The sequence below is a fragment of the Arabidopsis lyrata genome, assembly GCF_000004255.2.
Source record: "Arabidopsis lyrata subsp. lyrata unplaced genomic scaffold ARALYscaffold_1, whole genome shotgun sequence".
Lineage (NCBI taxonomy): Eukaryota > Viridiplantae > Streptophyta > Magnoliopsida > Brassicales > Brassicaceae > Arabidopsis > Arabidopsis lyrata.
In genome coordinates, this window is record NW_003302555.1 from 1447020 (window position 1) to 1474997 (window position 27978).

The window sequence follows — 27978 nt, forward strand, 5'->3', positions numbered from 1 at the left end:
AAATGAGATTTATGCCACATATCAAAAGAAGAATACTACAGTTTTTGTTAAAATGACTGTTGATTTAGTAGATTTACATATATATCTAATATCTTCTTGGCCCAAAGAAATTAAATACACAAATAAAAAAGGGAAATAAAAAAGATTTAACAGCAAGTCGACAGTGTGGACATGGAAAGAGACCTTTACAACGAAAACAATGTACCTATCTCCCAAATATAGGAATAAACATTTCGCCAGTGAAAAAAGGTATCATTCCTTCCTCGAGGAGGAGATCTGAATCTATAAAGTTTTCTTTTTTATTTATATGCAAAAAAGATCGTTACTTTCATTCACTCTCGGATCTCTCTCAGTGGACAGTGGTTGTGACTCTTCTTGGTCGGTTAGTTTTCGATTTTTCCTTCTTCTGGGTTTTCATTCGTTTTCGATTCGTATTTTGCTTCCATCTCATTCTCTGAGATATTCGTTAATCAATGAGAGCGTTTTTTTTTTTTTTACTTTTCCTGGGAAATTGAGTGAGACTTTCATTAAAAGCTCTCCCGTAAAATGGATACTCTACTCTCAGATCTACTACTACTTCTATTTAATTTCATAAATATCCAATCTTTGACTGTGTACCCAAAAAAAAACAAAACTTGTCGGTGGCCATTTTATAACACTTATGTTACTTACTTGGTTTACACTTAACTTGGTTTCTGACCCAATAAACACGGATCTGAATCTTCCAAGTCTGTTTTTTACAACTTTGAATTTATCATGTTCTGTTTATTTAAGTGCCAGTGGCTTTTTACCAAACTTTATGCTTTAAAGTCATTTTCTTTTTAAGTGTTCTGTTCTTGATTTCTGCAGAAACTCTTTCTGGGAGAGAGCATTCTATTAACAAGACTCTGAAGAGCTCTTTTGGTTGTTTGGTTTGGGAGGAAATTACGGTTGGATGATGAGAGGGAGATCTGATGGAGGCCTAAAGAAGCGGCTTATTGCTTCTGTTTGTGTCGTGGCTTTATTCGTCTGTTTCTTGTTTATGTACTATGGTTCCTCTAGCCAAGGTGCATCAGCATTGGAATATGGAAGATCTTTGAGAAAACTCGGATCTTCTTATTTGGGTGGAGATGATGATAATGGTGATACCAAACAGGAGGATTCTGTCACCAATGCAGAAGACAGTCTTGTTGTCGCCAAAAGTTTTCCTGTAAGTTTGATCAGATTCTCAGGTCTGGTAACTGTGTTAGAGATATGTTCATGTAAAGCTAACTTATGGTATATTTTGCTAAGGTTTGTGATGATCGGTACTCGGAAATCATCCCTTGCTTAGACAGGAATTTCATCTACCAAATGAGGTTGAAGCTTGATCTATCTCTAATGGAACATTATGAACGGCATTGCCCTCCTCCCGAAAGACGGTTTAATTGTTTGATTCCTCCACCATCTGGCTACAAGGTTGCCAAATTTGCTTTCTTGTTTTGCTTTGATTTGTGAATGGTTTCTGGTACCTTGTCTTGATTGTTTTGTTCTTTGTATTGATGTGCGTTTAGGTTCCTATTAAGTGGCCTAAGAGTAGAGATGAAGTGTGGAAAGCCAACATACCTCACACTCACCTTGCAAAAGAGAAGTCTGATCAGAATTGGATGGTTGAGAAAGGCGAGAAAATTTCTTTCCCCGGTGGAGGCACTCATTTCCATTACGGTGCTGATAAATACATTGCATCAATCGCAAATGTAAGCGTCTTTTGCTCACCTTTTTTCTAGTGATAACTTGTTTCTAATGTTTTTTTTTACTCGCAGATGCTTAATTTTTCGAACGATGTACTGAATGACGAAGGGAGATTAAGAACGGTTCTTGATGTCGGATGCGGAGTTGCAAGTTTTGGAGCTTACCTTCTCGCATCTGATATAATCACAATGTCATTAGCCCCTAATGATGTTCACCAGAACCAAATCCAATTTGCATTAGAAAGAGGAATCCCTGCTTATCTTGGTGTTTTAGGTACCAAAAGGCTTCCTTACCCGAGCAGATCATTCGAGCTAGCTCATTGTTCTCGATGTAGGATCGATTGGCTTCAAAGAGATGGACTCCTTCTTCTTGAGCTCGACCGGGTACTAAGACCGGGTGGTTATTTCGCTTATTCGTCTCCTGAGGCTTACGCGCAAGATGAAGAAAATTTGAAAATCTGGAAAGAGATGAGTGCTCTTGTTGAAAGAATGTGTTGGAGAATCGCTGTTAAAAGAAACCAAACTGTGGTTTGGCAGAAACCGTTGAGTAATGACTGTTACTTGGAGAGAGAGCCCGGGACACAGCCTCCTCTCTGTCGCTCAGATGCTGATCCTGATGCGGTTGCAGGTGTGGCAATGGAAGCTTGCATCACTCCTTACTCCAAGCGTAAGTATTTGCTTTTTTCTGTTCCGTTGGTTATTTTGAGTTTTGAGAAATTAGGACCAGATCTTTTGTTTTCTGGTTGGTTTTGTATGCTATATGTCACAGTCATGCTCTGTTTTTCTGAAATACAGATGACCATAAAACCAAGGGAAGTGGGTTAGCTCCTTGGCCAGCTAGGTTGACTTCTTCTCCTCCCCGTCTTGCGGATTTCGGTTATTCAACCGACATTTTTGAGAAGGACACGGTACTAAAACTTCAATCTTTTCGCTACCATTGATCTTACTTAATCGTTCTTCCACAGACTTATTGAAAAAGCACATTGCTTTGCTTATCTTCTTTTTATACAGGAACTTTGGAAACAACAAGTGGACAGTTACTGGAATTTGATGTCATCAAAAGTCAAATCAAACACTGTGAGGAACATAATGGACATGAAAGCTCACATAGGTTCTTTCGCGGCTGCTCTTAAAGACAAAGATGTCTGGGTGATGAACGTTGTCTCTCCCGACGGTCCCAACACTCTAAAACTGATCTATGACCGCGGTTTAATCGGGACAAATCATAACTGGTACACACTCGAAACCTGAAAATCGAAAACTTTCCCTCAATTGTGACAATAGTTACACATTTTCACCATTCCTTTTGTTTGTTTCTGGTTTAATTTAGGTGCGAGGCTTTCTCTACATATCCGCGAACATACGATCTGTTGCACGCATGGTCAATATTTACAGACATTAAAAGCAAAGGATGCAGCGCAGAGGATCTCTTAATCGAGATGGATCGGATTCTTAGACCTACAGGATTCGTTATCATCAGAGATAAGCAAAGTGTAGTTGAATCAATCAAGAAGTATTTGCAGGCTTTGCATTGGGAGACTGTGGCATCAGAGAAGGTAAATACAGGTTCAGAACTCGACCAAGACAGTGAAGATGGTGAGAACAATGTGGTTTTCATTGTCCAGAAGAAACTGTGGCTCACCAGTGAAAGCCTTAGGGACACTGAGTAAAACATATGAAAAGCAGAAGAAAAAACAAAGAGAAAGAAATTGATTTATCCCACAAGTTTATTATATAGTTTTACTTTGATTTTTGTAGTTTGATTTGTACGACATAAGCATGATTATATAAAATACTAAAATTATACATTGTTTCTTACTTTCTTGAAACATTCTTTAATTTTTCTGTTTCGATGTTTCTTATGTATTTATTACTGGTATTATCTTAAGTCTTAAGTCTTAACTCTCTAGAATAAATATATTTTCAACTCTTAAGAATATGTTAATGTTTGGCTAGAATGTGTTTGGTTAGAATGTTAACTTTGGTGTCGGCATAATATGTTTAATTATTGAAGAAAAAGTAAAACAGATTATAAATTGACTAGACTTTTGGATAATTTCATAATCAATAGAAGAAGATAACTATTGACAAATTCAATTTAGATGTTGATTAGTTCAACAAAAAAAGCAAACAAACTTAGACATTAGTTTGTTCTCAAAATGAGAAAAGAATTAAGTATTATTTCTATGTCCATTTTAAAAATGGTTCAAAACGTGAAATTTTAATAAATGCCGACAAAAGTGATAAAACAAATTATTCTCTATTCACTGATTTAAAATATTAAATGAAGAGCATCCAATTCGAAAGTTAAATATGTAATTTATACACTAGAAGATTTTTAATATAATTAAAGATGGACCCATTTGTTGTTGTATTATATGGTGACTAAGATGTTTTCTTCCTTGTAATATTAATGCCAAAATGAAATATAAAAAAAAAAAAAAAAAAAGATAAGGTAAAGGTTAATAATTTACATAAAAAAGCATGTGGGAAGAGGATTATACAAATAAGTACGCAACTAAAGCAAAGAGAGAGAGTAGTAGTTGTTGACCTTTTTGTCTAATTCATCATCAAGATAAGGCAAAATACAAATGCAAGCCTCTCTCTTCTACTTTTTTCCGTAGAAAATAAAACTCAGATTTCCACATCAAATCGATAATTTTCTCTCGCCGCGTTTTTTATTGTTCTTCCTTGCTTTTCCCTTTTAATTTCATCTTCAGTTTCTACCGATTTTCGAGCAGAACATCTGTTTTAGTTTTCTGTGATCTAAAAAGTCTGAAGCTTTGTTTAGTTGCATCTCGATGATGGTTGATTGTAAATGGATAGTTTCAGTTTGGTTGTAGCAGAGAAGCTAAGTTTGTCATGTTAAGAAGACTACTTTTTAGGTTATTTTCTTAAATCCGATTTGGGTCAAAAACACTTTGGATTCATCATCCAACGATCGAAAGTGTCTGTCTTTGTTAATTTTGTTTCTTTTAGCAGAAGAAATTCTGAGGATTTTTACTCGAATTTCTAGTTTTTCCTCTTTGTTGATTGATTTCGTAGCTAGAAGAAATCGATCTAGGTGTGTATATATATATATATATCCATTCGATCGGATTTTAGCGACGCAATCGGTGATCTGGGTTTTTATTTTGCTTGAACTGGGTTTGAAGAAAAAAAAGAATCCTTTGGTGAAAAATGGATCGTGTAGTTGGTGGTAAGTTCAAGCTCGGACGTAAGCTTGGAAGTGGTTCCTTTGGTGAAATTTTCCTAGGTATTCTTCATTTCTTACTTTTTTATCATATTTTTTCTTGTGTATAAATAACTGTCTTTACTTTTTCTCTGAATCTGTTTTTTGTTTGCAGGAGTGAATGTACAAACTGGAGAAGAAGTGGCTGTTAAACTTGTAAGTTGCAATTCTCTTATCTCAATATTATAGTGTCTTAATGATCACTTGTCTTTAGTGTTTATACTCGATATTTGCTTCTTAACGTATAGGAACCTCTCCGAGCTAGGCATCCTCAGCTTCATTACGAGTCAAAGCTTTATATGCTTCTCCAAGGAGGAAGTAGGTTCTGCATTTGACTCTTCACTCTTTCTTCTTTCTTTTTATTCATATATATATATATATATATATATATATGTTTTTGTGTTGTTTGAAGCTGGTATTCCTCACCTCAAATGGTTTGGTGTTGAGGGTGAATTCAACTGTATGGTGATCGACCTTCTCGGTCCTAGTATGGAGGAATTTTTCAACTATTGCAGTCGATCCTTCACTCTTAAGACTGTTCTAATGCTCGCAGATCAGATGGTTATTACTTTTTCCTTTCTTCTGCTCTTCTCTTTCATTACATGTACTGACACATTCCAGTTTCAAATTTTCCAGATAAATAGAGTCGAGTATATGCATGTACGAGGGTTTCTTCATCGTGATATCAAGCCAGATAACTTTTTGATGGGTCTTGGACGCAAAGCCAACCAGGTGAGTTTTTCATAAGACTTAGGCAAGGATACATCTGTTTCTCTTCTTCTTTATTACATCTTTGTTTCTTCCTTTGCAGGTGTACATCATTGACTATGGCCTTGCCAAGAAGTATAGAGATCTTCAAACGCACAAGCATATTCCATACAGGTACTTACATTGTCTCATCATGTAGAATGAATCCGGCTCTGTGTTTAACTCACAAGTTGTTTCAACTTGTTTGTTTTCTGTCACACAATATTTTTACCCAAATGCCAAAGTTCATCTGTTTTCTTAAATGACTATCACTTTGTTAATCGGGAGTGTTACTTCTTAGGGAAAACAAGAATCTTACAGGAACAGCTCGATATGCAAGTGTTAACACCCATCTTGGAATTGGTGAGTCTTCTTTGTTTTTCCATCAGACTTGACAATTCATCAGTCTCTTAATAAATATTTAATATAATACACAGAGCAAAGTAGAAGGGATGATCTGGAATCTCTTGGCTATGTGCTTATGTATTTTCTTCGAGGAAGGTAAATTGATAAATCTGTATTTTGTTTTTCTTCCCTATCATGATAGTTATGCCTGATCCTTAATTTCTGTTTCAGCCTTCCTTGGCAAGGCCTTCGTGCAGGTACCAAAAAGCAGAAGTATGACAAGATCAGTGAAAAGAAAAGACTTACACCAGTGGAGGTATTGTTTCCCGCTCCAATAAATATAAACTTCTTTCGTATATTGACTTGCAAGGTTTTGCAGTATTTTTGAATTCAAAGTTCTGATACTGAAGTACTTCAGACTTGAGCTTTTGAGATGTTCTGTGATAATAATTTTAACCTTAAAATTGTCTTTGACAGGTCCTCTGTAAAAACTTTCCACCTGAGTTCACATCGTATTTTCTCTATGTGCGTTCATTACGGTTTGAAGACAAACCAGATTATTCATACCTAAAGAGGCTTTTCAGAGAACTATTTATCCGAGAAGGTTGGGAATTTGTCAAAAATAACTATCTGATGTGCTTGTGTTTGAGTGTTTTTAACATAAAACACACTCAAGAAATTGCTTTGATTCTTATTTGCACAGGTTATCAGTTTGACTATGTATTTGATTGGACAATATTGAGGTATCCACAGTTCGGCTCCAGTTCCAGCTCCAATTCCAAACCAAGAGTAAGTCCATTCTGAAGCTACCTATATGTGCAGAATTGTTATCATTTTGAATAGTGTATCAACCTTCTCACGCTTTTCCTGTTCCAATAGCCAAGTTTAAGACCGGCTATGAATATTCCAGTACCATCTGCCGACAAAGCGGAAAAGCCTTCAAGTAAGCATCAAATACTAAAACTTTACAATCACTGGTAGAATAACTTTTCATCCTTGTAACTGCTCTCGTTCTGTGTATACCCGATTTGGTTTTGGGCTGAATTAATCCATCTTTTCTCTCCGGTTCAAGATGTATTGTTATGCCGTACCCAAAATCAATGATTCAGTTTTTGTTGTGGTCAAGTAGTTATTACACAGCTTTAACGCTTGTAGAAGAAACTCAGATATTAACAAACTTTTCGCTGAATCATATACAGTTGGGCAGGACAGCCGCGAGAGGTTCTCAGGTGTTTTCGAGGCATACACCAGAAGAAATGGCTCAGGAACCGGTGTTCAAGCTGATCAATCTAGTAGACCAAGAACCTCAGAGAATGTTCTTGCATCCAAGGACACGGTTAGTACATCAAAATAGAAACATTTCTCTTTTCTTTTATTTTGGTAAACCGTAAGATCCAAGACCAAAACTGTCCTAGATCTAGATTATTTGAATACATTTTGGGATTTGCACACAAAGTATTCTTTTTTTGTTGAATCAGCAAAACCAGGAGAGGCCAATCTCTTTGTCTAGGAACCAGAGTTTGTCAAGAAAAGCAATTGCTGGGTCAAGTGTTCGAGCTACTTCCTCAGCTGATTTCACAGAGAATCGATCAAGCAGACTCATCCCAAACAACGGTCGGTCCTCTACAACTCAGAGGACCCAGTTTGCTCCTTCGTCCTCCTCTTTAGCCGCAAAGGCTGCACCAACTAGAACCGCTCGGGACATTACCCTTCAGAGCCTCGAGCTCCTCAGTATTGGGAACAGCAAGAGGAAGTGACTATCTGCATTTGTCTCCCGCCAGGTTCACAGTTGGATCAAATTTATCCATCTTTGTTTCAGAAATTATTGTTAAGTAAGAAACAAACATGATTTGTTAAAAGATATAAATATTATACATGGCTTTTCTTCCTAAGATCAGTGTTGTTCATATTGTATTTGTTAAATTATCCTCTTTAACGCCAATAATTTTATGATTAAATGTATTGTGACTTAAATGTGTCTGAACTTTTTAAAAAGTAATACTGGTAATTTATTTTTATTTCTTATTATTTATCCAATTTAATTCTTATAGTATTGAAATAAATTTAGAATCGAATAAAATGATGTAATTACATGTAAGTGGATTAAAAATTAATTTTTTTGTTCAACTTTCAACATTTTCTTAAATTTATATTTTAGTGTAGTAATCATAGAAATAAATCTTTGTCTATGGGATAAAATCACATGTACAATTAACCATTTTAATATGTGAAACCTATGACAATTGATTATTAAGTATACTAGTGAAGTTTTGTTACAAATTATTTACAACATACTAAGTGAATATATATTTAAGAATTTGACTATATAATTAATAAGTAGATATATATTGTAATGATCTAAACATATTCAAAATTTGCAATAAGTTTGATGATAGTAATATGTTTTATTGCAATCATATTCAAAATTCATTTTATTATTGTTGATTCAATCGCAAACAATAAACTAAAACTATAGTACTCAAAATCTCGTATTAAGAACACTAAAATCATAATGTTTTACTTATTTAGTCGTTTTTCATAAGCAGAGCCGGTCATGTAAATATTTATACGAAATAATGTGTGGGTCCTCACTCCTCAATTTTGTGATGGGGCCTCGTGTATCTCATGACCGGTCCTCTCTCAATAAGAGAAGAAATAAATTCAATCTCCATATAAAGAAATGTTTTAGGACACATATTTGAAATAGATAACATCGTAAATGGAAGACCAGAAGCAAAGATTTCATTTTTGTTAATATTTACCAAAATAGGTAACTGAAACTAATTAGGGATGCTGTCAAAAAAAAAAAAAACTAATTAGGGATTTTCCCAAAAGAAAATTGTATTACAGTGGAGCAAGAAGTGTATAATGTGTATTTCCCTTAAAAAGTATACAAAACAAAAAGAAAAAAGTTTTATTAATAAAAAGTGGTTGATTAATTTCCCACAAATAATCAACCTCCCATAAGTATCCTTCCCAAAATGAAAACAATCATTATTCTTAAGTTTTAATTTGCATTAAATCACCTTACCTTTTAATTTTTCAATACAATGTTTGACTTCTTTATATGATTAGATATACCTATATATAAAAAATTATTTTCTTTATTAGAAAACATTTACAAAAAAAAATCCTGAACTAAATTCATGCATGATGAGATAATAAATCCATCCTCATCATCATCAAATTAAGACAAAACTAACACACATGGAAAAATATATTTCCCCATATAGTGTTGGCATTATCTCCATCTCCCTTTTTTCATACATAAAACTTGTATATAAATAGTTCTATAGATGTGTCTTAGGTTCTCCATCTCTCAATATCTCTCTTGCATCGTCATTAATATAAACATATAAAACCTAAGCATGGCATTTTCAAACCCCCAAGAATGTGCGATTTGTAAGAGAGTCTTCTTATCATCACACCACCTGATCTCACACTTCAACGATGTTCACTCCAATCGCCACGGTTCCACCTTCTCTTCCTCCGCCATCGCTACACCCACCTCCTTCCGCCACTACCCGAACGTAAACCGGAACCCTAATCCTGATTTTCAGGCGAGGAATCATTTTGACGTGAATTATTACCGTAGGGGTTACTTAGACGACCACGGGAGGTTTCATAAAGGATGTTCTCCAACGCCGGTGATAACTCCGACCAGAAAATATAAGTTTTTGCTGCCAAAGATGCCGACGACGCCGAAGCTCATGGATCTTTTTCCAGCTGCGTCATCCGAAAATGTCTTTACGCTGCCGCTTATTTGGCAGCTGGAGCAACGGAGAGCGGAGGATAGTGCTGTGACGGAGAACGGAGGAGCCAACTCGAGTTCCATCGACTTGTCATTAAGGCTGTGACTCTCTGGTAGTAGACTTGTCCGGTTAAATTAATTAATAAAAACAAGAAATTTAGGATTCTCGATCCGAAAAAATTAGGGCTTTTCGAGAAGTATGATGTCTTTTGTTGTTGTTTTCTTGTTATTGTTGTTTCATTATTATTATTTTAACAGTTCTTTGGACTGATTAGTGTATTATATATGTATTTCTTTTTGGATATTATTTTGTTCTTCATTTTCTATATATTATTTCTTTTTCTTTTTGTCAAAGCTTCACTTTGAATTATTTCTTCTTGTTATATCTATTCATGATTATAATAAGATTCATAACTAAATTTGAGTAAGTGGGTATTAATCTTATGTGTAAAAAAATATTATTAACTCATTAAAACTAAAAGTATATAACAATAACATAAAAACTATAGCTATATTAGATATATAAGGTTAGAGCAAATTTAATTTTGTATTTGGTATTTTCTACTTTAATAATATATTTTATTTATATAGCAAAAATCTATGTTATTAATAAAGTTTATTACCTGATATATATATTAAGAAAAACTAATGCGGAGTAATTTTTTTTTTGTGTTAGTGGTCTTGTCTCCTTCAACCCGTAAAATCCTCTCGTCTAGTTTTTTTTTTCCACGGAGGATTCAGTAAACACTAAGTTGCCTCAATTATCACCAACAAAAAAAACTTAAAATAAAAGTAGTTCTATTTATAAAAAGTAAAAACATATATATAAGCAGTAAAAATAAAAATCTTGAAAAAGTTTTTTTGTTTTTTTTTTGGTAAATAAAGTATAGTGCTCTCCCTCTTCTTCGCAACCAAGAATTTGTCTGAAACCTAATCTGTCTCTCTCTCTTTCCAATTCTTTTCTCAATTATTTCCAAAATGAAAATCAATGCTATCAAGGTTCGAATTCTCTGATCTCGTTCAATTCTGTCTGTCTGGTTGGAACAACTTTTCATTTGGTCTACAAGCATCTGGTTTTGGCACATTCAGAGAGTTACAGCATCTGAATTTCTAACCGGAAACCATTCCTCCCGTAATGACGACCGTGAAAGGCCTTCTTAAAGGCCTTCGCTACATTACTCAGATTTTCGGTGAGTCTCATCGATTCACAAGAAATATTTTAACTTTTCTTGTAGTACAAGTCACATCTCTGTATATATATTTGAAATCAAAAATCTAATTGCAGACGAAGATAAAGACAAGGATATGCAGATTGGGTTTCCTACCGATGTAAAGCATGTCGCCCACATCGGATCCGACGGTCCGGCGGCCAATATGCCAAGCTGGGTACGCTTTGTACATTTATACGTATTTATTTTGCCGACCATACGTATAAGTATACTCACCATTGGTTAAAAAACATGTAGATGGGTGACTTCAGACCTCAAGACAATGAGAATGGTCAAGTAGTTTCTCGAGGAGATGCCAACAACAATCAAATAGGAGAAGGAGTTGGATTACAAGAGTTGTTGCCTCCTACCGAAAAACCGAAGCACAAGAAGACTAGGCGTAAATCCGAGACGGTCTCACAAAACGGTTCTCCGCCTAGGCGAAACAGCAGTGCGTCAGCATCAGATATGCAACCAAAACACCCAAGACGTCACCACAGGAGTAGGCACGGGTCGATAGATTCATCGAATGATCCATCAGTTAGGAGGAGGCGTGCTGTCTCGGTTACCACTGATATGGAAGGTTCTTACCCTCTTTCAGACAGTTCAACTCATACTAGAAAGTCTACATCACGTCATAGGAAGCCAAAAGAATCAGGAGGAGGAGAGCTATCAATGAAGAAGACGAAAGGGAAAACTGAGAATCCTATTGTTCAATCAGTCGATAAATGTAATGATAATAATATCAGTGACAAAGAGTAAAACACATCATGGTTTTGGTCACCTGTCTAGCGTGTGAATTGTCTCGGTCTGTCTTGACTGTTCCATAGAGAAAAACATATATGTTTCACAAAGAAAATGGTTAACCACCTGAGAAGAGATAAAATCACAGGTAAATATCCTGGTTTATGATCTTTCTCTTTCAAGGAGGCACCGAAATAACAAGCTGATGATAGAGCTACTAAACGTGGATTTGAAACATTTACCATTCAATGATTCTACTGAGGAAAATTAAAAATCTTGACAAAATTTACTTTTCAATCTTATCTAAGTAGTTTTTGGCGATTCCTGAGATGAACTAGACATTAAGGATTGAACAAAGCGGACTAACCCGACAATGGCATGAATGAGACAAAGCTCAACTATTGGTTTTCTTATCAGAAAACCAATAAAGACTACCGAACTGAGTAGGAAAACAAAAGGGTCATGACTAGTACCAAAAAGACGACTACATACCTCAGATGAATCTACAATTTCTACTTCTTACTTAGATCTATGCCAGCTTTCTTGGCAACAGCATCGAGGCCGTTCTTCTCAATGGTCTTCAAGGCCTTGGTTGATAAACGAAGTTTGACAAAACGTTTGCCAGCTTCCCACCAAACTTTTTTGTATTGCAAGTTGACGAATTGCAACTTCTTGGTCTTGTGGTTAGAGAAGGACACTTTGTTAGCTCTGTTTGCTTTCTTCCCCGTAAAAGGGCAGATTCTACCTGAGATGACATACACGAAACAGCTTCAAAGGATGAGAGCTAGGCAAATGTTTAAGCTGGTAACGAAAAACGTTTGTGAATGTCTAAAACTGCAAACAAACCAAATAAGAAGATCTAAATCCCAAATTGGGGAAACATTAAACTCACATAAACTCCTTGTGAAGCATTCATCATCATCAATGTTTACTTTTGTGATGTATCAATCATAATCGAGATAGAATTTCGTTACAGGACTTGAAGCATTGATGAATTCTAGTCAATTTCAGAGAACCAAACGCAAGATACTCCAAAAATCCGAACTTGAACACAAATTGCAAAAACCCTAATTGAATAAAGGCGGAAGAAGAACTGAGAGAAGCTTACGAGCGACGATGGGTTGGAGAGAGGGAACAGAAGGTAAGGTTATACGATTGATGGCATCACTGTAACCATGTGAAATTCTTACGCCGCTGAGTTGGGAAGTCAGAGAACCGAGCTCTGTTGATTTCGTCGGAGATACGGATACAACCCTGAGCCAAGGCCCCTGCGTCGCCATTGTCGCCATTTTTGTTACTGTAGATAAATCAAGATAATGTTTAAGAGGAGAAAGAAGAAGGGAGGAAAATTATCGCATCGATGCGACGAAGTCGTTTCAGGTTGTACCCGGTTATCTCATAACCGGGTTAAATGTCCAAACCAAAATCATTTACATGTCAAGGATTTTTCCCATTTATCTAATGAAGAAGCAATTTTTTTTTTTCTTTTTGTAAAATCTTTAATCTCAAAAATCAAAATATACAACAGATCAGCCAGAAGACATTCTTTTTACTATTTCTCGTTGTGCTCATCTTCGTCTCTCAATTAGGTGAAGGAAGTATGACTGCCTTCCCAATCGTCGAGACCACTTGAAACGATTTTTTCAAAACCTTTATAAATCTTTTTAATTCTTTTAAAATATTTATAAATCTTTTCTAAACATTTTAAGACAAAAATTCTCGCAATTACAAGATCACTTTACAAAAATTCCAGAAATTCCTATAAACCTTTTTTAAAAACCTTGTAAACTCTTTAAAATCTTTTTAAAACTCTTGTAAATCTTTTAAAAAACTCTTATAAAAATTTGCCAGTATATATTCGACGTGTTTAAAATTTAACACTTAAACTAATTTTTTGAAGTGGAAGCCCCCTTGGCCCATTGGTTGACCAAGGGTTGATTAATGCTTCTACACCAAAAGGTCTGGGGTTCGAGTCCCAGGTATTGCGATTTATTAACAAATTTGCAGATTAATGGAGGAAAGTGTGCAAGAGATCTCCAGCGATGTACAATTATAGCCGTTCGCCAGGATTCTACGCAGAGAAAGAAGTATCGCCAGGTCGTGGATCATTGAAGGTATTCATCAAAATTACGAAGAAGGAAGTGTAGTCTGTCGTGAATCTAGTAAGGGTCGGAAGGAATTGTCAGTTGTAGAATCGTCTATGTAACAGTTCTCATAATTTGCAATTAATAATAAATCTAGACGACAAAAGAAAAAAGAAACTAATTTTTTGAAAAAGTTTTAATAATAATTATCATTATTTAATTCTTTTAACTAGTAAAAATATTTTTTAAATAAAAAGTAATATAAAAATATTTTTAATAAAAAAACAAGTGTTAAAAATTGTAATTATGTGTAAACCATATTGAACCTTGAACCTCATAGGGTTTGGATGTTGTGTCCAATTAGTTTACACAAAATTTAAAAATTTAACACATATTAGAAAAAAAAACAAGTATTAAAAATTTTAATTATATGTAACCACATTGAACCTAGAACACATCTTAGGGGTTTGGATGTTGTGTCCAACTAGTTTACACAAAATTCAAAAATTTAGCATTTATATAAAAAAAAAAGTGTTAAAAATTAATGGTGTGTAAACTACATTGAACACCTCTTAGGGATTTGGATGTTTTGTCCAACTATTTTACACAAAACTAAAAATTTAACACTTATTAGAAGAAAATAAACAAATGTTAAAAAATTAATTATGTGTAAATCATATTGAACCTAGAATGACTTAGGGGTTTGGATGTTGTATCCAATTAGTTTACACAAAAATTAAAAATTTAACACTTACTCAAAAAAAAAACCAAGTGTAAAATTTAATTATGTGTACACCATATTAAACCTAGAATACCACTTAGGGGTTTGGATGTTGTATCCAATTAGTTTACACAAAAATTAAAAATTTAACACTTACTCAAAAAAATAACAAATGTTAAAAATTTAATTATGTGTAAATAATATTGAACCTAGAACACCTCTTAGGGGTTTGGATGTTGTATCCAATTAGTTTACACAAAAATTAAAAATTTAACACTTATAAAAAAAAAGAAAAAAAAAAACTTTAAGAAAAAAAAGCAAGTGTTAAAAGTTTAATTATATATGTGTAAACCATATTGAACCTAGAACACCACTTAGGGGTTTGGATGTTGTATCCAATTAGTTTACACAAAAATTAAAAATTTAACACCTATAAAAAAACAAAAAAAAAAAAAAACATTAAGAGAAAAAAGCAAGTGTAAAAAAATTAATTATGTGTAAACCATATTGAACCTAGAACACCACTTAGGGGTTTGGATGTTGTATCCAATTAGTTTACACAAAAATTAAAAATTTAACACTTATAAAAAAAAAGAAAAAAAAAACAAAAACATTAAAAAAAAAAAAAGTAAGTGTAAAAAATTTAATTATGTGTAAACCATATTGAACCTAGAACACCACTTAGGGGTTTGGATGTTGTATCCAATTAGTTTACACAAAAATTAAAAATTTAACACTTATAAAAAAAAAGAAAAAAAAAACAAAAACATTAAGAAAAAAAAAGTAAGTGTTAAAAATTTAATTATGTGTAAACCATATTGAACCTATAACACCACTTAGGGGTTTGGATGTTGTATCCAATTAGTTTACACAAAAATTAAAAATTCAACACTTATTAAAAAAATAAAAAAAATCAGTTTTTATTTGAAAAAAATAATTAAAGAAATAAAGAAAGTATTATACCTTATTGGACTTCGTTTGGTCGTCACAAGAAAAGCCATTGTCAAGTTGTTCGTCATTGCTCTGTTATGTAGTTGTTGATCGTGACATCGATGAAACTCCAACTATCACACTTATCTTCATTACCAAGTCCATCGAACATGATCTGTTCAATTGCCAAGTCATTCTTCACTGTCACTGCACTGGTTGTCGTCCACTAATCTCATGAGAACGGATCATCAAGAACTGTGAAATTAGGGTAAACCCGATTGACAGAAGACAGAGGATGGTGATCAATCACGAAACTAGATGTTTTCCTCCGACGACCAATCCTACAGACGTTGCATAGATCATCGGCTTACTTCAATCTATGAATGGATCATCTCCTTCACGGTCTCGATCATATCCGTAAGACATTCGCAGAGGTTTGCTTCAGAAGAAACAAGAGGTATTAAAAAAAAAAAAAAAGGAGATGAATGATGAAAGATGGATTCTTTTGTTTTCGTTTTGAAAAAGAAGATGAATGAAGAATTATGATTTCACAAGGAAGAAGAGTATTTATAAGCAAACGTTGTTCAATAGGACAAAAAGGAAAGTCTATATTGTTTCTTTTTTGTTTTACGACGAGGATAAGAAAAAGGAAATTTCAGTTATGCTGCAAAACTAATGGAAATTTGCTCACAACGGTCAAATTTGTTATTTGTGCGTAATATTGTTTGAGTTTTTAGTCGGTAACAATTTATCAAGATATTATTTGTGTTTTAGTGAGTAACGGTCATATTTGTTATTTGTGCGTAAAATTATATTACCAAGAAGGCTGAATCGATGGCTAATACAAGATGGGAAAGCCATGGGAGATCGTTCACCAATTACAAACCTTTAATTTATAGTAGAATTTTGCTAAATCCGAACTTAAACATAACTCCAAATATCCGAACTTTAACACAAATTGCAAAAACCCTAATTGAATAAAAGCATCTGGTTTTGGCACATTCAGAGAGTTAGAGCATCTGAATTTCTAACCGGAAACCATTCCTCCCGAGATGACGACCGTGAAAGGCCTTCGCTACATTACTCAGATTTTCGGTGAGTCTCATCGATTCACAAGAAATATTTTTAACTTTTCTTGTAGTACAAGTCACATCTCTGTATATATATTTGAAAAATATCTAATGAACAAGCAATGTTTTCTTTTTTTGTAACATCTTAATCTCAAAATATACAACTGATCACGTCTTAGCGAGATGACATTCCTTTTACTATTTCTCTTTGTGTCATCTTCGTTTACCCAATTGAAACGATTTTTTCAAAAACTGATTAGCGACACGATCGTCTCTATAGCAAAGAACTCGCAAAATCGTGTTTGGATCCGACCTGTTCCATCGTCCAGTCGTTGGAGGCATGGGAAGTTTTTGTCCTGTCCCGACCAATCCCATTCCGCTTGACTCGCATGTCACGATGCTAAAATCTTCCATAAGTTGTTCTGTTGGTTGGCCCATAAGCTGAATCACTCCCTCAACTGTCTCTGCCTCTCGATCCACCACTTCCTCTGGGATTAGTCCTTCGCCGCAAGTGCAATAAACCTTCTTTAAACTCTCGAAATCTTCCTCGATAAAATCGTGATCCGTTCGATAGAAAACTCGGGAATGTCCTCCCGCGAGAAGAACCGTCAAAACGACTTCGAATGAAGCCTTCATGACTTCTTTCATCGCCAACGCTTGCGCTCGGTCCGCAAGAATCGCGGTCATTAACGTTAAGTTATGTTTCAAGATTCGCAACCCTGGTTTGATCCTCGCATTAGCGACATCTCCGGTGTATAGGCTTTCGTAGAATACTGAGTATGAGTCCAGGAAGATTAACCGGTAAGCTGCAACCTCAGAGACATGTTGGCACGCGGATTCGATTCCCGCTTGAGTGAATTCGAAATACGATGATGATTTGGTCCGTTCGCGGCAGCGTTTACGTGTCGCGGGGAGGACCCTCGGGTTGAGAGAAAGGGATTTGTTGAGTGAGTGAAGTTGAGAGCTTAGGAAATGTAAAGTGTTGAGACGAACGTAGAGGCGTTGGGTTCCGCGGCTGGTGGAAGGACGCGGGTGGTTGCCACCTGTGGCTTCACCAATTTGGTTAAGTTCTTCTCCCGAGGCAGTACAAGGCGTGGCTTTCTTCCACAGCTTCACGAACTTTGAGTCTCGGTTACATCTTGTAAGTGGAGGAAGCGTAGGAATGTAACTCTGTTTTGAACCTGAAAACAAAACCACCAATCAGTCACCAATGGTTTGGTACGAAATGAGAAATTTTATCCTTTCACTTACCACAAGATGCTACGAATGTGGTGTATTCTTGGAAGAGTTTTTCTAATCCATCAGCAAGATCATGAACCAGATCCTCTGTAATCCCAATAGGGATCTCAAAGAATTCCTGGATCGCATCATTCGCTAGCTTCATCAACTCTCCAGCAGATTGTGCATAAGGTTCTGATTTTGACTTCGGGTTCCATGTCTATAGAAACAAAAAATAATGATTGAATAGATGAAACATTTTGTATACTTGAACTGCAAGTAAAGCTTTAATAAACCTACTTCAGCTTCTTTTGCTCTGCTCAAACATTCTTGAACTGTTTGTAACTTCTCGTCAATCCATTGCCTTAGTAGTCGTAAGATAATCGAATCGATTTCATACGGAACCATCTCTCTAACAAGCCCTTTGCCTCCATCTTCACATTCCTCTGAATCTTCTGCCACCATCTGCACAAGAACCTTCTCGAGCTTCCCCGCCGTTTGCAGAACTTCAACAGTCTCTTTAGTGATTGTCGATCGACCAGCTAAGTATTGCATCAAGATGGAACCATAACATTGGTGAAGCGAAACCGAGGCAACTCCAGCTGCAACCAAGTACCATCTCTTAAGTATAGGGCTAAAACACTCGCTCTCGCGCAAAGCAAGCTCCTCTGTCTCCTTAGCTAGCCGAAGCAACATAGTTGCCGCTTCTTCTCCTTCCTCTGTTTCTGCGATTTCGGCCTTCATGTTTTCTATAACCTGACACATTTTAGAACAATACTGATATGAGAAACCAAAAAGACAGAGAGATATAAAACACATGTGATTTTTGTAGTCAAAATTACCTTTGAGAAGGCGTTTTTAAGAGATGCTCTTATATAGTAATCAACACGATCCCCTGAAGAATCTACTAATTTCACATCACCTTTATCTAGACCATTCCCTTGAGAGATTGTCACGTCCTCCCCCAAAATCTTAGACGAAGACAACGCCAATGGCAGAAGATTCTCTATCAATCCCACGTTTCCTCGTTGAAAATAATCATGATAGCTCAACAACCTATAATCACACATTCATAATCAGATCCAGTTTTGTGTGATCAAGTCCATTTAGAAGGCAAAAATATGTACCTTTTTTCAGTCCATCCTTGCATAGAGGCCAATGTCGAGGTCAAGAGCTTCACGTAAAGAGCCTCGCGATCAGACTTCTTGGCGTCATTCGCAACTTCAGCCAACATGGCGTGGGAGGCACCAAGCAAGTCTGGCTCCATCTGTGAGGTCACAATGTATTGATGAAACAGAACCCAAGTGAAACACAGGTTATGCATAGGTCGTGTAATCCCCAACATTAACCATGTCTTTTTCATCAGTTCCAAAAGCTCATCGATCTCATCAAGAACCAATGTCTCATCACGTACGTCAAATATCGACTGCAAAAGCGCCACATAGAGATGAATATTAAGCGGGTATCCATCAGCCCAATGGCATACATCGGTTGTTGGATTGCTGTTGCGCCATGATAAGGAGGAGACAATGTTACATAATGTCGGCATTATGTCTGAGTTTTTGCTGGTGTCGATGGCTTTTGTCTCACTCTGGCGGATGATTTCTCGGAGACGCATTGCAGAGTTGTTGGTCTTCTCAAGAGGGATTGATGGGTGGATTAGAAGACCAGCTTCAAGGACTTTGAGTTGCCGTCTTTGCCAAATTTGATACTCATGTACATCACCAAACTCCGATGATTTCACGTGACGGAGAAGCTCTAACGGAAGGATTATTGTCTCTGCTCGCCTTCCAGTCTAAAGAATAACAGTTATAAACATTTCTTTAATTAATCAAGAAACAGAGTTTCATTCATAATTAAAAAACAGAGGAGCTTACTTGGCCAACAAGCGTCCTCATTAGGGTTTTCCGAAGCCGAGTGTCACTCTGCTCTGTCACCTTCATTTGTTGCCTCATGATTTCTGCAGAGGTTAACGGTCGTCGAGGCCGAGAAGGTGGGACCGTAAAAAACCCAGCCCCAGGGCTGAAGTGTCCTGAACCACTTCCTATGCTTCCATTATTACCAGGGGATGAAGGAGCTGACACGGCTCCTACAACGGTCCCTACTGTCGACATTCGCCTAGATGGAGATCGTTTAAGCATCTTTAACCCTAACGCCCGTTTTACTCGGCTTGTTGGTGTTGTCACCACTTCTTTTCTTCCTAAAGACCCGAATCCAGACCCATTAGGTGACCCACCTCCTCCTCCTATTCCATCCCCTTGATGGTCACCACCATTGTGCTTGGAGTAGAATGTGAGAGCATTTCTACCTCCAAATCCAGGTGATGATCGACATGCGGCAAAAAAGATCTCATACGCGGTTTCACGGATTTCATCCCGATCAAGACCATCAAGCTTCCCGAATGGCCAGAGAAGATCAGTATCAGGACAAACCTCAAAGCCAACCATGTCGAAAAAGGACTCCCTCCGAGAATGACGAACCATCACGGAGGGGAGGCAAGAAGGAAGAAAGACCAGACGGATTCGGGTTTAAGAAATCAGATGTCCGAGAAAGTGAGGAGAGAGAAGGAGTTCTTTGTTTTAATAAGGGAAAAATGAGAGACAACGAACAGAAAAAACAGAGAGAAATGAGGAGGTTGAGGAAGACGAGACAACTTGGAAAAAGCTAAGCGACAACAAATTTCTCTGTGCTAAGGAAGGATAGAGGATGTGAGTAAAATGAGGAAGACTCGTGAAATCAACCATAATTAGCAAATCTCCTATTCCAAGTAACTTTTGCCAAGCCAACTCTATTGTTTTTCTTGTATTTCATCTGAATTCTCTTCCATATACACAACCTTTTAAGAAAAAACAAAATCCAACCTTAAATTGTTGACAACAGAATCCAACATAAACAGAGTTGGAAACTTGTTACTCAACATACTTTTGCACCTTTTTGTTGTTGATGTATCCGGAAAAAAAAAAGAAGATAAAATTTGGGTCAATACTTAATCTCAATTCTGTCTGCTCAGTTACTTAAATGTTGTCCTTCAATTGTTAAACTGGATAGCTATATATGATCTTATGATGGAATTTGTTCAAACTTCCAAGTAAGGTCAACTCTATTCAATCACGTTTTAGGAATCGACAAAAATTGCAAATCAAATTGAGTTCCGTGAAAACCTTACAAGCCTTAAAAACAACTATAACAGAAGATTATGAAGAAATGCACTTCTTACAAGTTACAACTTACAACCATGAAACTTGGGCAAATAATGGCATCAGCAAAAACCAATTCAAATATCATAAATAACCTCAAATCTTATTCTATCGATTCCAGATCACCACTTAGCAAAGTCGATCATATGCATCAACATCAACAGAACCAAGCCAAAAAAAACTAAGATCCTATAATTTAGGACACTACAATACCTTTTAAAAAATTTAATTGGTTATCTACGGTTTAATAACCTGGTTACAGTTTTCAGAAATCGTTACGTAATAATGATTCATTTTTCAAAACATTCGTGCTGAGATCTTTCCAACAAAAATATTAAACTGTATGTTGTTGGGTCTCACAGTGAAGTGAGATCCCTCCAAAAATAGGCGTATGCCACTTAGCGTGGAGAGCACACGGTATTCTTTAGTAAAAGGCGAAAGAATAGTTCGCTATGTGCTCACCACATGGCTGCGTGATTTGAAGCTGAGGAGAGTGAAGTATATTTATACTGATGTTTCCATTGGCAAACCCTCTCAGCTTTCCGATGTGGGACTCTCCAAATAATAAGACGCTTCTGATTTAAAACTTTTCGTGGGCTTTAATGGGCCTAAAATACATTAAACTTGGGCTTTAAAACGCGATCGTCTTCTTCTTCCATCTTAAGCCTAGTGAAACCCTAGAAGTATGAGTCAGTATAAATCACACCGGAAACCCTAAAAATGTAACTCCAGATTTCTCTTCTAGCCGTCAACAATGTCGAAGCGAGGTTCGTGCTTTTCTTCTATCTTAGTTATTAGATCTGATACGTTTACAATGTATCAATGTGTATTCATTCAGTTTTCCGCATTGTTTTTGATTAGGGCGTGGAGGTACGTCGGGTAACAAATTCAGGATGTCGCTGGGTCTTCCGGTGGCGGCGACGGTGAACTGTGCCGATAACACCGGTGCTAAGAATCTGTACATAATCTCAGTGAAAGGTATCAAAGGTCGTCTTAATCGATTACCTTCTGCTTGCGTCGGCGACATGGTGATGGCCACCGTCAAAAAGGGTAAGCCTGATCTCCGGAAAAAGGTTCTTCCTGCCGTCATCGTCAGGCAACGCAAACCATGGCGCCGAAAGGATGGTGTTTTCATGTACTTCGAAGGTCAGATATCTTTCTTTCTCCCTAAATACCCTTATAGGATTCATAATTTCTTCACCAAGCTTAAGAGAGTGATTAATACAGTTACTGTAATGCTTCAAAGCTTGAATCTGCTCCATTTGGACTCCAAATTCCTTCTTTTACTATCAATTGCTTGGTTGTGTTCTATTGGTCATGTAGCTTATGAATAGATAGAGATACTATCTAGTGGCTATTGACTACTTACATTTTCCAGAATTGTGTCATGTATCCACCGACACATTAAGAGGGTGTATAAATACAAAACAAAATCTGGTATACCTAAATGTGTTCTATCGTTACAGATACTGTCATGCTCAAACGCTTGCATCTGCTCCATTTGAACTCTACATTCTCATTGTTCTTGTATTACTGATTCTATGATTTTAGTAAACCTTTAGGCTTTAGTCAGTTTATATGATTGATATAACCAGGCTTAAGTCAAGTATCCACCGACACGCTTAGAGGGTGTTGATGCTCGTACAAGTCTGGAAAACTAAATTGTGTCCTTTGTTACAGATGCTTTATTGCTTGAACGCTTGCATCTGCTCCATATGGACTCTATATATTCCTCAACTTGATCATTGTTAGTAATTGTGTATAGGCTTTAGTCAGTTTATATGATTGATATCACCAGGCTTAAGTCAAGTATCCACCGACACGCTTAGAGGGTGTTGATGCTCGTACAAGTCTGGAAAACTAAATTGTGTCCTTCGTTACAGATGCTTCATTGCTTGAACGCTTGCATCTGCTCCATATGGACTCTATATATCCCTCAACTTGATCATTGTTAGTAATTGTGTATGGAAAGCAAGTACTGATTCTGTGTTTCTTTGTTGCACAGATAATGCTGGAGTCATTGTCAACCCCAAGGGAGAAATGAAAGGTTCTGCAATCACTGGTCCTATTGGGAAAGAGTGTGCTGATCTTTGGCCAAGGATTGCTAGTGCTGCCAATGCCATTGTCTAATGATCAGATCAATCAATTGCTTGTATTTGATGGATCTGTCTAAATACAAACTTGAGAATTTTGGTAGCAAGATATTTTTATTTTCTGACAATATGTATCCGACATTCAAATGTTTTGGCTATTTAGACATTTTTCCAAGTTCCTTTCTGTTCTGTTGTTATTAACACATCACAATATGGAAAAAGCTTAACTAGTTAAAATGTGTAAGGTGATTACAGGTGCAACGTTCTTAACTTCTGGCTATGTATGAATACCTGAGCAATTGAAAATGATTGCAAAACATTCAACATTGCTTGAATTGAACTAAGTAGAGTCCTTTACGACCATTCACAATCTTTAAACCCACGTTGAACCTTGTAACAGCACGAAAAGGTTGATGTGTTAGAGGATCTCTTATCTCACTCGAGCTTTAAGGTTAAGAAATGAATCGAGCTCTATGAGTAGTTGAACTGGTCTTCCCGTGGTTCGCCTTTAAGAAGGTTAACATTTACACTATGTGAAAACATGTTGAACTTACGGACCTAATTAAAGGACATGATGCTAAATCCGATCAGTTTTCGACATTAAATTAACTAAAGCCAATAAAGTATGATTAGGAAAATAATGACTATTAAGACTTTTAAAATTTTTTAAAGCCCCCAAAAGTCTTGGATATTGTAAAAATTAAAACATTTTTAGTTAAAAGATTTTAGTTATTTTTTATTATTATTTAAAACATAATTAAGCATTAAATTTACAATACGTGAAAACATGTTTAACTTATGACAGTAAAGCTTACGGACCTAATTAATAGACGAGATGCTAAGTCAGTTTTCAACGTATTAAAATTTAACACTAAGATATTTTAAAGATTAAAAATATTTTTAGTTTAAAGTTTTAATTAATTTTTTTTTAATATTTAAAACATAGCTAAGCGTTAAATTTACCATACGTGAAAACAAGTTGAACTTATGACACCACAAGACTTACGGACCAAAAGGACGGGATGCTAAGTCCGGTTAGTTTTCGGCGTAATAAAATTTAACACTCAGATATTTTAAGGATTAAAATATTTTTAGTTTAAAGTTTTAGTTAAATTTTATTATTATTATTTAAAACATATCTAAGCGTTAAATTTACTATACGTGAAAACATGTTGAACTTATGACACCGCAAAACTTACGGACCAAAAAGACGGGATACTAAGTTCGGTTAGTTTTCGACGTAATAAAAATTAACACTTAGATATTTTAAAGATTAAAATATTTTTAGTTTAAAGTTATAGTTAAATTTTATTATTAATATTTAAAACAGATCTAAGCGTTAAATTTACTATACGTGAAAACATGCTGAACTTATGACACCGCAATACGGACCAAAAAGACGGGATGCTAAGTTCGGTTAGTTTTTGACGTAATAAAAATTAACACTTAGATATTTTAAAGATTAAAATATTTTTAGTTTAAAGTTATAGTTAAATTTTATTATTAATATTTAAAACAGATCTAAGCGTTAAATTTACCATACGTGAAAACAAGTTGAACTTATGACACCGCAAGACTTACGGACCAAAAGGAAGGGATGCTAAGTCTGGTTAGTTTTCGACGTATTTAAATTTAACACTTAGATATTTTAATTATTAAAATATTTGGTTAATTAAAATATTTAGTAAAATTAAAACTATTTACTTTCAAAATATTTGAAAAAACTTTTATATTTACTAATAAATCAGAAAAATCAAAAGTGAAAAACCTAAATTCTTTTTTTTTAAAAAAATTTTTGAAATCCAAATTGTTATATTTTATTTTAAAAAAAAAAAAGGAAAAAAAGGTAAGAAAGTTGTGTACCTGTAGGTTGTGATATACGCACTAGGCGACTTGTGATTGTTCCGAAACTTGACATATCTTGAATTCTCAAGATAAACGACGACTATCCTCTTTTTCCATGTATGTACTCTCCGGTGAAAGCATCTCGGTGGCTAGGTCATTATCTGGTGAATTTAGGGCCAATTGAAATCGATCTTGATTTTGACGGAGATTTGATGGAGATCATCATTCAATCACGAAACGATTATATTATTTCCGCTCCGATCAATTACGGATGTTGCAGAGATCATCATCATCGGCTTTTACTTCTTCAATGTCTACTTGGATCATCGAAATTCACAGAGAGTCTCTGTATAATTGGCTCGAGAAGAAGAAGAAGACGAAGAAGAGAGTTTTGATTTGTCTCTCAAGGAATAATTAGATAACAAGCGTTGAGTCTGTGTGAGAGAGTATTTATCTATTTATAAGCAAAGAGGTTCTCAAAAGAAAAAAAGGAAATTAACTAACGGTCATAAAAAGATTTCCTTTTTCTTTCCATGGCTTTGTTTCTGTGAGAGAATCTGATGAGTTTATAATACATAGAGTTAACAATATTTATCTGTTAAAAATATCTTTGCTACCAAAATTCTCGTTTGTTCTCTGACAATATGTATCCGACATTCAAATCTTTTGGCTATTTAGACATTCTTACAATTTCTTTCCAGTTCTGTTATTATTAACATAAGGAAAAAGCTTAACTAGTAGTTCAAATATGTAAGATGCAACGGTCTAAGCGCTTCTGGCTATGTATGAATGCCAAAGCAATTGCAAATGATTGCAGACTAGTCAACTTTCCTTCGAATTGAACTAAGTAGACTCCTCCACTAACATTCACAATCTTTAATCCACTCGTTTCATGCTTTGAACCCTGAAACAGCACCAAAAGATTATCAAAATAGCTTCTTTGTTAAAGGGGATTGGCTATAAGATTGATGTGTTAAGACGAAATGAATGAGTGTTAGTTACCTCTTTGAGTAGCTCGAACTGGTCTTTCTGTGGTTGGCCTTTAAGAAGCGTTAGGGAACAACCCAAGTCCCATCCTCCACAGTCACACTTTCCTTGAGATTTCCATCTCTCTATCAAACTCAAAGGTCCATCTTCAGGCCCTCCATGAACCCCTGAAGAAATCACAACATTCATACTTATCATCGAAGATGTTGTAGTTTCAGTCTCAGTAGCATCATTAGTTCTTTGGACCATGGGCGATCTCTTCAAGAACTTTAATCCCCAACCTCCAATTTCTTCCTCAAGAGTCTCTTGTTTCACAACAACAGCTAATGTTTCAAGATTTGTTGGAAGGTTGTTTTCTAGCAGATTCACCTTCTCAAGGTCATAGTTTGGTTCTTGGAATTGCTGATCCCAAGAACCTAAACCAGGTATGAAGCTTGTTCTGCTCAATCTTGAGATTCTTTTATCGTTCTTGATCTCATGGACTACATTTTTAGACAATCCTCTGTTTTTCATACTACGCGGTATCTTGAGATGCTCGCCATTGCTACTGAACAAAACAAACTGTCTCTCTAAGATTTTCTCTGAGAACAAAGTCGATATATTTATTCTACCAACTGGATATGATGATGATGACAATGATTCTCCTCTTTGCAAATGGATCATATACGAGTTTTGGTCTTGGACATTGCTGCTTAAGCTTGCCACATATACATCTTTTTGATTCTCCAATTTGAAAACAAAATGAGGCGTTCCATTGGCTCTTATAGTGAATTGAAGGATGCCCTGAGAGTAGTCTGACGACAAGGTTTTACTCGATAAAGAGATTACCTTGTTATGCATCTTTTCGGATTCAGCCGCATCATAGTCTTCTCCTACTTTGCTCGAAAAATGACTTGTACAAGTAGAGACCTCACATGATACTTTGGGACTGCTTCTAACAATGTGTAACCATTTCCCGTTGCATAAAACCGACAAACATTGTGCATCTTTCTTAGAAGTCAAGTTGCTTGATGGATTGTTCACATTCATCAATGGATTGTCGTGCTCAGGGTCATTGTTTTGAGCATGAGGAGTATCACCCTCCATCTCTGTTGTCAAAATTCCAGAGGAATTCCTGATCGAGAAATATTCTCTGTTTTTTCAGGACAAAAGACAAACATTATGGACAATCAGAAGCCTAACAAGTCTTTATGTGCATAAATAACAAAGATAAGTTAACTCAAAACCATTCTAGTGTAAGGACAGGTTCTTATCTACATCTTTGCCAGATTACATTTTCAAAACCAAATGCATCAAATTTTGGAAACAAACTTCAAAACACAAAATAACTATAAAACAGAAATTGAAACCCAACGGCCAAAGCTAAACAGAGCTTACTAATTGGTAAAAAAAAACTGGAAATTATGGGTTAATATTTATAAAGCTTTTTTAATTGAAACGAAAAACCTGCAAAAAATAACATGCAATGATCAAATTTTTGATGCATCTTCAAGCTCAAATGGCAATTAAGATTTGAGCACATAAATCAGTTTGATAGTTATTCCCTCGAATACTGTTTTGATTTTTTTTTTTTTTTTTTTTTTTATAAACAGTTTTCATTGCAATGCTTTTTACCTGGATAAACTGGATCAACGAAATATTTTCGACCAAGATGATAATCCTCCTTGTGGATTATTGCTCGTTCTTTTGCCTGTCTCACCAAATTTAAAGCATAAACAAGTTTCCCTCTACTCTTAAGGAATCAAGTGAGGAAGAAGAAAGTGGGCAAAGCTTTGAAGCAATTAATCAAATATGAGAATGATCAGAAAAATGTGTATTGTACAAACCTAACGCGTTGTATTCACTTTTATAATACTCATTTTGATTTATCAGTCTTCCACTTAAGTCTTGTTTTCACAACTTTTGGTTAATTGGCTTTTAGTGGGAGGTGCGTGTGTGTTCGGTGGATCAAACAACACACTCATGTCACTATCTATATATTTAATTAACTTCTAATTAATTATTTTAATTTCAACTAATATTTCTGGTAGTTATGGTCTTATAGAGACAAGAAGATTTATCTACTAAAACTGTACACTAATAGGGTATGGTGAACCG

At 35.6% G+C, this 27978-nt stretch overlaps 8 protein-coding genes across 11 annotated transcripts; 5 read left to right on the forward strand and 3 right to left on the reverse strand.

Moving 5' to 3' along the window:
* The first annotated feature begins 271 nt into the window (after positions 1 to 271).
* Positions 272 to 3556, forward strand: LOC9325568 (probable methyltransferase PMT8). Of its 2 annotated transcripts, none has more exons than XM_021011944.1 (8): positions 272 to 382; positions 850 to 1189; positions 1273 to 1437; positions 1533 to 1715; positions 1782 to 2376; positions 2505 to 2617; positions 2721 to 2941; positions 3040 to 3556. In XM_021011944.1, the coding sequence occupies exons 2-8, from the start codon at positions 935 to 937 to the stop codon at positions 3377 to 3379; spliced, it is 1872 nt and encodes a 623-aa protein (XP_020867603.1). In that variant the 5' UTR covers positions 272 to 382; positions 850 to 934; the 3' UTR covers positions 3380 to 3556. The 2 variants fall into 2 exon arrangements, with proteins under 2 accessions (XP_020867603.1, XP_020867604.1); XM_021011945.1 differs by having other exon boundaries at positions 363 to 728; positions 3040 to 3552.
* A 702-nt stretch (positions 3557 to 4258) lies between these two features.
* On the forward strand, positions 4259 to 8032 carry LOC9325569 (casein kinase 1-like protein 13). Its single transcript, XM_002889459.2, has 14 exons — positions 4259 to 4965; positions 5057 to 5097; positions 5190 to 5259; positions 5354 to 5502; positions 5578 to 5673; positions 5753 to 5823; positions 5990 to 6051; positions 6126 to 6189; positions 6265 to 6349; positions 6511 to 6637; positions 6737 to 6822; positions 6913 to 6976; positions 7233 to 7369; positions 7512 to 8032. The coding sequence occupies exons 1-14, from the start codon at positions 4890 to 4892 to the stop codon at positions 7788 to 7790; spliced, it is 1407 nt and encodes a 468-aa protein (XP_002889505.1). The 5' UTR covers positions 4259 to 4889; the 3' UTR covers positions 7791 to 8032.
* A 1131-nt stretch (positions 8033 to 9163) lies between these two features.
* Positions 9164 to 10043, forward strand: LOC9325570. The gene has a single exon (XM_021015015.1). It carries the CDS (start codon positions 9402 to 9404, stop codon positions 9888 to 9890), a length of 489 nt encoding a protein of 162 aa, XP_020870674.1. The 5' UTR covers positions 9164 to 9401; the 3' UTR covers positions 9891 to 10043.
* Positions 10044 to 10390: 347 nt separating this feature from the next.
* Positions 10391 to 11775, forward strand: LOC9325571 (CRIB domain-containing protein RIC3). 2 transcript variants are annotated; one of them, XM_021014699.1, is made up of 4 exons: positions 10391 to 10783; positions 10852 to 10974; positions 11070 to 11170; positions 11251 to 11775. In XM_021014699.1, exons 2-4 carry the CDS (start codon positions 10920 to 10922, stop codon positions 11752 to 11754), a joined length of 660 nt encoding a protein of 219 aa, XP_020870358.1. In that variant the 5' UTR covers positions 10391 to 10783; positions 10852 to 10919; the 3' UTR covers positions 11755 to 11775. The 2 variants fall into 2 exon arrangements, with proteins under 2 accessions (XP_020870358.1, XP_020870357.1); XM_021014698.1 differs by having other exon boundaries at positions 10391 to 10974.
* A 189-nt stretch (positions 11776 to 11964) lies between these two features.
* On the reverse strand, positions 11965 to 13094 carry LOC9325572 (50S ribosomal protein L28, chloroplastic). The gene is made up of 2 exons (XM_002892172.2): positions 12845 to 13094; positions 11965 to 12481 (listed from the first exon to the last, which is right to left on the reverse strand). Exons 1-2 carry the CDS (start codon positions 13023 to 13025, stop codon positions 12249 to 12251), a joined length of 414 nt encoding a protein of 137 aa, XP_002892218.1. The 5' UTR covers positions 13026 to 13094; the 3' UTR covers positions 11965 to 12248.
* Positions 13095 to 16653: 3559 nt separating this feature from the next.
* Positions 16654 to 20736, reverse strand: LOC9325573. Its single transcript, XM_002892173.2, has 6 exons — positions 19637 to 20736; positions 18887 to 19554; positions 18602 to 18815; positions 18060 to 18515; positions 17793 to 17979; positions 16654 to 17722 (listed from the first exon to the last, which is right to left on the reverse strand). Exons 1-6 carry the CDS (start codon positions 20240 to 20242, stop codon positions 16755 to 16757), a joined length of 3099 nt encoding a protein of 1032 aa, XP_002892219.1. The 5' UTR covers positions 20243 to 20736; the 3' UTR covers positions 16654 to 16754.
* An 878-nt stretch (positions 20737 to 21614) lies between these two features.
* On the forward strand, positions 21615 to 23230 carry LOC9328282 (60S ribosomal protein L23). Its single transcript, XM_002889463.2, has 3 exons — positions 21615 to 21723; positions 21818 to 22102; positions 22962 to 23230. The coding sequence occupies exons 1-3, from the start codon at positions 21711 to 21713 to the stop codon at positions 23084 to 23086; spliced, it is 423 nt and encodes a 140-aa protein (XP_002889509.1). The 5' UTR covers positions 21615 to 21710; the 3' UTR covers positions 23087 to 23230.
* A 107-nt stretch (positions 23231 to 23337) lies between these two features.
* Positions 23338 to 27800, reverse strand: LOC9325574. 2 transcript variants are annotated; one of them, XM_021012553.1, is made up of 4 exons: positions 27496 to 27800; positions 25897 to 27013; positions 24913 to 25798; positions 23338 to 23555 (listed from the first exon to the last, which is right to left on the reverse strand). In XM_021012553.1, exons 2-3 carry the CDS (start codon positions 26965 to 26967, stop codon positions 25637 to 25639), a joined length of 1233 nt encoding a protein of 410 aa, XP_020868212.1. In that variant the 5' UTR covers positions 26968 to 27013; positions 27496 to 27800; the 3' UTR covers positions 23338 to 23555; positions 24913 to 25636. The 2 variants fall into 2 exon arrangements, with proteins under 2 accessions (XP_020868212.1, XP_020868211.1); XM_021012552.1 differs by having other exon boundaries at positions 23338 to 23607.
* Between the last annotated feature and the right edge of the window lie 178 nt (positions 27801 to 27978).